The 8,931-nt window shown below is 53.6% G+C and overlaps 1 protein-coding gene across 1 annotated transcript in view; it reads left to right on the top strand.

The window, feature by feature from the left end:
- The first annotated feature begins 412 nt into the window (after positions 1 to 412).
- LOC123186423 (antimicrobial peptides-like) overlaps positions 413 to 8,931 on the top strand; it is a 10,454-nt gene continuing 1,935 nt past the window's right edge. The window contains exon 1 of the mRNA XM_044598190.1: positions 413 to 835. Within this exon, the coding sequence (XP_044454125.1) occupies positions 664 to 835 (172 nt within the window). The 5' untranslated portion in view covers positions 413 to 663. The remainder of the gene's footprint in view (positions 836 to 8,931) is intronic.

Genomic DNA, 8,931 nt, shown 5'->3' with positions numbered 1-8,931 from the left:
ACGATGAAAGCGGGGAAGACCCACGTTAGATCTGTGTGCGTGCGTATGTTACTCCGTCTTTATCTAAAACATCTGTTGCTTGGTATCATGATAAATCATCCATGCGTTGTGTTAGTACATACATTACCAGTAGTATTTTAGTTGAACAGCTAAGAATATACACCGATATTACATTTTCTTTAGGTACACCGACAATTCCCGACATTGGCCACACGCGATGTGTGTTTATCTGGATGCCCTTTTCCTTTTCTTTGCAGTTTCTTTAGGCAACCTTTCTTTGCATTACGTGCACTCCTACAGACTACAGACGTTCCCATTCGCTAAGGGCCGGCCCTAAATCAACTTTGCTTGAGACCTGATAAATAACGTCAAATATTTCACGCGTCTATGGGCCAGTTCTTTTCGGCGATTCTCCCAGAATCGCTTCCCTCCCCAGCTTCTCTCAGAATCGTCACTTCATATTTTTTTTACAATTCTATCTAGTTAAGGTCTAATTAGTTAGGATTGTAAAAAACATATGAAGTGGGGATTCTGGAAGAAGCTGGGGAGGGGGCGATTATTATAGAATCGCCCAAAAGAACTGGCCCTTTATAAAGGCCGGCGTCGGCCTCCCGCTTCTCCATTCCGTTGTCATATGTCTCTCCTAGTCTCGCGTAGACAGCAATGGTGTTCGTTCACAAGGGTGGTGTTTGGTGGTTCCTCTTTCTCGCGGTGGTGCTGCTCGCTGCTGCGGCCGTAGGAGCGGAGCAGGAGGAGGATGGGGCCACGGCCACCGTCGCTGCGGAGGTGGAGGAGAAGGTCGGTGGGCGTGTCCATGACCAGGGCAACGACATGTGCGACTGTTGGAAACGAATATTTTGGCAATGCTACTCGATATATTGATCGGTGCATAGCGCACGTATATATGGAGTACAAGGTGAGCCACAACCTCAACTATACAATGACTAGGAGGTGGGCCGGACTATACAATATACATGCACAAACCATATATTCAACACCCACCCGCAGTCGAAGCGTCGCCGGAGACGCAAAGACTGGACCTGGACTCCTCGAAAACAGAAATAGGCAGTCCTTTTGTCATAACATCGGCAAAGTATTGTGCCGTCGGGACGTGGAGGACCCGGATGCGCCCAAGGGCCACCTGCTCACGAACAAAGTGTATGTCGAGCTCAATGTGCTTCGTTCGTCGATGGTGGACCGGGTTGGCGGAGAGGTACACGGCGGAGACGTTGTCACAGTAGACGAGTGTGGCCTTGTGAACATCACAAAGCAACTCCTGGAGCAGCTGATGAAGCCAAGAGCATTCGACAACGGCGTTAGTCACTGCCCGATACTCTGCCTCGGCACTCGAGCGAGAGACTGTGGGCTGTCGCTTGGAAGACCAAGAGATCAGAGACGGACCAAGGTAGACACAGTACCCCGAAGTGGAGCGCCATGTGTCCGGGCAGCCAGCCCAGTCCGCATCAGAGTAGGCGACGAGGTCGGTGGAGGCGGAGGCCGTCAGTGTAAGTCCCATGGACGGGGTGCCGCGTATGTAACGGAGGATACGCTTCACCAAGGTCCAGTGAGAGTCACGCGGAGCATGCATGTGAAGGCAGACCTGCTGAACGGCATACTGCAAGTCGGCGCGCGTCAGAGTGAGGTATTGCAAGGAACCCACAATGGAGCAATAGAAGGCCGCGTCGGATGCGGGAGAGCCCTCCAGAGCTGAAACCTTGGCCTTGGTGTCAACAGGCGTGGGAGCAGGCTTGCAGTTAAGCATGCCAGCACGATCGAGAAGCTCATGGGCGTAACGCTGCTGGTGCAGAAAGAACCCATCTGGCCGTCGAACCACCTCAATGCCGAGGAAGTAGTGGAGGGGCCCCAAGTCCTTCAGGGCAAACTCATCGCGAAGACGAGCAGTAAGCCGCTGGAGAAGCGCGACAGTGGATGCCGTCAGGATGATGTCGTCGACGTAGAGCAACAAGTAGGCCGTGTCAGCCCCGTGATGGTACACGAAGAGGGACGCGCCGGAGCGGGTCGATGTAAATCCGAGCGTCTGCAGGAAGGCAGCGATGCGCTAGTACCAAGCCCGAGGCGCCTGCTTCAACCCGTAAAGAGAACGGGAGAGCAAGCACACATGGTCCGGCTGTGTGGCGTCGACGAAGCCGGTGGGCTGCTCACAGAACACCTACTCGGCTAGGTGGCCGTGCAAGAAGGCGTTGGAGACGTCCAACTGATGCACATGCCAAGCTCGGGAGATGGCCAGCTGAAGCACGGTGCGGATCGTGCCTGGTTTAACAACCGGAGCAAAAGTGTCGGTGAAGTCCACGCCCGCACGTTGCCGAAAGCCTCGAACCACCCAGCGAGCTTTGTAGTGCTCGAGAGTCCCTTCTGGACGAGTCTTATGCCGAAAGACCCACTTGCCCGTGATGATGTTGGCACGAGGCGGCCGAGGGACAAGCTGCCAGGTGCGGTTCCGTTGGAGCGCATCGAACTCTTCCTGCATCGCAGCGAGCCAATGAGGGTCCCGAAGGGCGGCTCGAGCTGAGATGGGAGAGGGGACGGCTCGGAGACGGAAGCGGCAAGAAGATACTCATCGCTGGTGTACTGTCAGGACCCCGATTCCAAGTCACATCGATCTAGCCGGTAACACCTCATATCACTTTGCGGCCTCACGCACGGTATTCCCACGGGTGTCGCCTTACCATGGCCCAGGACCATTTGCGCCTCTTGGCTCACGTATATGATAGTGTCGCTAGCATCCATATGACAGAGAACCCGGGCCGACATGGCTAGTCGTGAACCCAAAGCGGCACTAACCTATGGGGACAGGCATACATGAATCACATCGAGCATGTCGGTCAGCAGCGTGTGAATCCGGGCTGTAGCACTGGGCTAACAGGACTCCGGGAACCCGGGCTGTAGCAGGCTAGGCAGGACTCCGGATGTCACCGCGTGACATTTCCTCGAAGGGACAGACACAGGAACAAAGTGAAACACATGCCGGCCAGTCAAGTGTCTTGAGCAGTAGTGCTGGGCTAGCAGGACTCCCGTGAACCGGGCTGTAGCAGACTACTATGGCTCATGGAAGCACAAGACTACATTTCCCCATAAGAGAGGCTGCCAAGGATAAACAACTAAATTGTCGGATCCCACACATACCAAGCATTTCAATCATACACACAATATGCTCGATATGTGTAAATACAACATGGCATCACAACATAACTCTACGACTCAAGTATTTAATCACTAGGATCCGAGGAGCGAGATATTACAAACATGGGTCTCAAGACCCAACAATCATAGCATACAATGCAAAGCACATGCGGAAGCTTAACATGTCTGAGTACAGACATCTACAAATGAAAAAGGCTAAGAAGCCTTACTATCTACCAGATCCTGCCGAGGGCACAAGATTGTAGCTGAGGTATCAAGCTAAATGTCGAAGTCCACGCGGAACTACTAGCGAGACTGAAGCCTCTCTGCAAAACATAAATTAAGCAAACGTGAGTACAATTGTACTCAGCAAGACTTACATCAGAACTAACTACATATGCATCGGTATCAACAAAGGGGGTGGTGGAGTTTGACTGCAGCAATCCAGCTTTGACTCAGTGGCTATCCTAAACTACGACTGCAAGCAAATTTTTTGTGGTGGCGCACACGAGTCCACATATTCACCATTCAATACACCACTATGGATCCGCTCACGTCTCCCTACGAGAAGGCCATCCATAGCACTCACACTTATCTTGCGAGTTTTAGAGTATCCACTTTCACTTGTCTATGAACTATGCAAGGGGTCCAAGTTTCCATATCCGAGGAATCCGGCTATTCGAATAGATAATGATAACCCTGCAGGGGTGTACTTCTTCACACATACTCCCACCACTTAACACCATGTACACGTCATGTATCTCGGCAACCTTCAAGTGGAAGCCTGGCGAGGGTGTCGGCCACGGCCTACCTAAACACTTAAGTCTCTAGTCCAAGTTTATCGCCTATCCAGGTTCCATCCGCAGGGAGTCCGACCGAGGTTTCCACATACGGCCCCGAACGATGTGAACAGGGTTCCCGAGACACCAAACGGGCGCCCGGTACACCGTGCCACGGTGTATCTACCGCAACATAGCCCGCCCCTAGGGTCAGCGCTGCGCACGGCCGCCAACACATAACCTACAAACACCAGAAACTAGTTGCAACTCCTGGACAGAGTACTAGGGTGATTAAGAAGCCGAGAGGGTCAATTAAGGATCCCAATGAGTCGTAGTAGCTGTTCATGGATCACAGACACAGAACTCACTTCCTGAGGACGGCTGCAATGAGACAACCCACCATGTACTCCTACATGGCCTCTCACCGCTACCTTTACCAAAATGTGTTCACACACTTAGCTCACACACAGTAGGACATGTTCATCACTGTTCCAATTCACCCCCGATGAATCAGACCTGACTCAACTCTAAGCAGTAGCAGGCATGACAAACAAGCATGAATGAGTAGGCACATCAGGGCTCAAATAACTCCTACTCATGCTAGTGGGTTTCATCTATTTACTGTGGCAATGACAGGTCATGCAGAGGATAAGGGGTTCAACTACCGCAATAAGTAACAGATGAATCGTTGTTGTCCTAATGCAGTAAAAGAGAGCAGGAGCGAGAGAGTGGGCTTGTATCGGAATGAACAAGGGGGTTGTGCTTGCCTGGCACTTCTGAAGATATCATTGGGTCTTCATCAGTGTCAATGATCACAGCGTCGGTACAACGTCTATCGAGAGGGGACAACCACCGGCAAACATAGAAAGAACACAATCAATGCAATGCACAATATGATGCATGATCATGACATGTCAATATGCTGTGTTTTCAGCTAATGCAACTAGCAACATGTTAAATGGGGTTGGTTTGAACCCTGAGTTCAAATTCAAACTCCATATGTGATTTCTTAAATGCCATTTAATTGGATTGTCCTAAACAGCAACTTTAAGTTGTTCCAACATGCATGAAAATGCCAGATTCAGATTCTTTGGAATTTTCTGATAATTTTTCATATATAATTTATTTCATTTGGAGTTACGGTTGATTTTCTATGATTTTTAGAAGTTTTGGGCATTTTCTGGAATTTTCTGAATTATTATAATTTAAACTAAATCCAGAAAGTGTATTACTGCGTCAGCATGATGTCAAGGTGATGTCAGCAGGTCAAAGGCGTCGACCAGGTCAAACCTGACGGCTGGGCCCCACTAGTCAGTCTCACAGTTAACTATTTGGGTTAACTAGACTAACTAAACAACACTGGGCCCACTGGTCAGTGACTAACTAAACTAACTTAATTAAGTTTAGCTCTAACTAACTGGGTTAGCCGGGCGAGGCCCGCATGTCAGTGACTCAAGGGTCAAACAGAGGTCAACCTCGGGTCAAACCCGACGCTAACTAGGCTTTGACCCACTATGGGGCCTACTGTCAGCGTCTGTTGAGGCCTAATTGGCAGGGGTTAGCGCTAAACTAATGAAGCCACATCAGCTCACCGGAGTTACGTCGGCGGCTACCAGAGACGCGGCGGAAGTTCGCCGGAATGGCGCTAGGGGCGGTGGCTGGGTGTGCTGAGGGCACCAGAGGGGAGCCCTCGCTCGGCTGCATCGAGCAGAGGCAACAGCGGGTCACAGGATGGCCGGAGCTCGCCGGAACTGAGCTCGCGGCGGCGGCGGAGTTCGGGCGGAGAGGGAAAGAGGGCTACGGTGCACGGCAGGGCGAGGAAGTGCGTGCGTTAGGCTCCTGGGGACGCACTGAATGCGGTGGTGCGCTCGGACGCGTGCTTGCACGGCCGTAGCCACGACGGCGACATGGCCGGCGGCGAGGAGCACTCAGGCTCGAAGGGGGCGGTGGCTACGAGGCGTAATCGAGCACGGGAAGTAGGGGGCTAGGTAGAGGAGCTCACAGCGGATCCAGAGAGCTGGTCGGCGGCCTTGGGGAAGCGCGGACGGTGGCGAACGACGGTGGCGATCTCCGGTGGCCGAGGTTGAAGAAGACGACGTCGAGGACGAAGCAGGGCTTCCCGGCTCGCTTGGCTCGGTGCAGAAGGCGTAGGCGACAATGGCGGAGCTTCCACGCAACACGGGAAGGCGAGAGGGGGTCGGGGAGCACGGTGGTTCACGGCGGCGCTTCCATGGCCGCGTCGGCCATCGTGGGAGAGAGCGAGGGAGAGGAGGGGAGAGTGAGCTGCGAGAGAGGGGAAGGACCAGGGGGCTCGGGCGTTTCCAAGCGCGACGGATCGGAGTGGGAAGGAAGCAGGAGGTGGAAGCAGGAGGTGGCTTCGCCTCCTGTGCGTGCGCCACGCCGTCGTCCTCCTGGCAAAGGAAGGAGACGACTGGCGCCTGGCTCTGGTGGGTTGGGCCGTGCTGGGCCGTGTCAGGTGAGCGCCAGGTGAGCTCTTCTCTCTCTCTCTTTTATTTAATTTCTGTTTTCTATTTTTCTGTAATTGTTTTGATTTAGTTTTAGACACTAAATCATTTTTGTTGCTTCTGATAATTCTTGTAGGGACTAGTTGGATTATTCCAAAGCCCTTCACACAAAGATCAGAATTATTGGACATATATTAATTAATTAATAAATATATATCCAATGCAAATAGTTATTGATTTAATTCAAAGGCCCAAAATAAATATCTCTGAGATTCCAAAAATATTGTTTTAAGTTTTACCTCTTGCCAATATTTTCAGAGACTAAGAGGAACATTTTCTTGGACTTCTTTGAAAAGATTTTAATGTTGATTATTTTTGAAGTGATTTATGAGGGTTTCAACTAAACTCAATTCAACTTTCAGAATTCAGACATGATGCATGATGCTCACTCAGGTAATTAGCTACAAGCAAATTCTAGGGTTGTGACATGTACCGCGTACTCGGGCATAAGGTACCAGCCCGAGAGCGAGTCATCGGGCGGGGCAGCGAGTCCGGGGCGACGAGCGATGACGAAGAAGAGCCCGCCGCCGCTGATGTCGCGGGTGAGGCCGCGGGCGAGGCCGCCGGCGATGCCGCCGTAGGGGAGGCAGCAGGCGAGGGCGCGGGGGGCGCCGAGGAGGCCCGCGCCGATGGCGGCGCAGGGGGCGTCGCAGGCGCCGGGAGGGGTGCAGCCCCTGAGGAAGCCAGCCAGGGAGGAACTCGACCCGGGGCACGGGGGCACCCTCAAAGCCAGGAGGCGGCCCGAGAGAAGCGCTCGAGCGGCCGGCGTCGGGAGCGGGCAAGGCCGCAACATCCGAAGGTACCTGCTGAAACGGAAAAACCATCTCATCAAAGTAAACGTGTCGGGAAATGATGACCCGATGGGAGATAGGATCATAGCAGCGGTAGCCTTTGGTGTTGGGGGGATAGCCAAGAAAAATGCAGGCCACAGACCGTGGTGCGAGCTTATGAGGAGTAGTGGAAGCGATGCTAGGGTAGCACAAGCAACCGAAGATGCGGAGCTCGGTGTAGGAGGGTGGCGTGCCGAACAAAAGATGATGAGGAGCAAAGTTCCCGCGAGTGCGACAAGGACGGATGTTGAGGAGTACTGATGCGGTGGCGAGCGCGTCGGGCCAGAAACGTGGTGGCACGTTGGCGTGAAAGAGGAGGGTGCGAACGCAGTCATTAAGAGTGCGAAGCACGCGCTCAGCGCGGCCATTTTGTTGCGAAGTGTACGGGCAAGTGAGACGAAAAATCGTGCCGTGTGTGGCGAGAAGGTTGCGGATCGCAAGATTATCGAACTCCTTCCCGTTGTCTGCTTGCAACGCATGAATGGGGCGACCAAACTGTGAGGCGACATAGGAGTAGAAAGCGGTGAGAGTGGCAACATAATCTGACTTTCGCCGCAACGGGAAGGTCCACACATAGTGCGAAAAATCATCAAGAATAACAAGATAATAAAGATGCCTGTGTTACTTGCAACAGAAGAGGTCCAAACATCACTATGAATCAACTCAAATGGGTATGAAGCAACATGCGAGGAAGTGCTAAAGGGTAAACGAGCATGTTTGCCGAGACGACAAGCATGACAAGTGTGATCGTCGATCTTATTACACGTGAATGAAAAACTGCGAAGAATATGACGAAGGGTGGCAGTGTTGGGATGACCGAGACGAGCGTGCCAAAGGTCCACACCAGCGGAAAGCGCCATGGGTGCAGCGACGGAGGATGTGGATGAGTGGACCGAGTAGAGCTCGTCGGGGCTGTCACATCGGTGGAGCACCATCCGGGTACGGGCATCCTTAACAGAAAAGCCAAACATGTCAAATTCAACGGTGACAGAATTTTCACGTGTAAGAGAACAAACAGAAACTAGATTTTTAATGATGTTAGGTGAAACAAGTACGTTAGAAAGATATAATGGAAGGGAGTTAGAAGGAAAAGCAGCATGGCCGACATGAGTGATGGGCATGGAAGAACCGTCGCCCACGGTAATGCGAGCAGTAGTGTGAACAGGGTGAGCGGTAAGAAGGTTACCGGGGTTGGCGGCCATGTGAGTCGTGGCTCCGGTGTCCATGTACCAGTCGCCACCACCAGTGTACTGTTGTGGCGTGGGGGCGGTGTGGAGGGCCACTAGCAGCACGGGGTCCCAGGGCGCCGGCGGGAGGGCCGGGGCCGACGGCAGAGGCTGTGGCGGCGGTGCCGCGAACCCGCCGGCCAAAGGCAGTCCATAGGCCGCTGAGGGGCCGTAGAGCGGCGCCGGCGGATACGCCTGAGGGGCCGCGTACAGAGCCTGATGAGGGGCCGGGCGGGCGGCAAAGACACCGGGGACGGGGGCGCGCGGTATGGGCATGGAGTATGCGTGAACCACCCCCGTCCAGGGGTTCTGGCTGGCCTGCCAGGGCGCCGGCGGGAGCGGGTGCTGCTGCTGGCGCGGCGCCCCGCCATGGGCAGCTGGCGGCTGCTGCTGCTGCTTGCGGCCACCTCGGCCGCGACGCCCGCCCCGG

Source organism: Triticum aestivum, chromosome 2A, assembly GCF_018294505.1.
Source record: "Triticum aestivum cultivar Chinese Spring chromosome 2A, IWGSC CS RefSeq v2.1, whole genome shotgun sequence".
Lineage (NCBI taxonomy): Eukaryota > Viridiplantae > Streptophyta > Magnoliopsida > Poales > Poaceae > Triticum > Triticum aestivum.
This window is presented reverse-complemented; position numbering and strand designations above follow the sequence as displayed.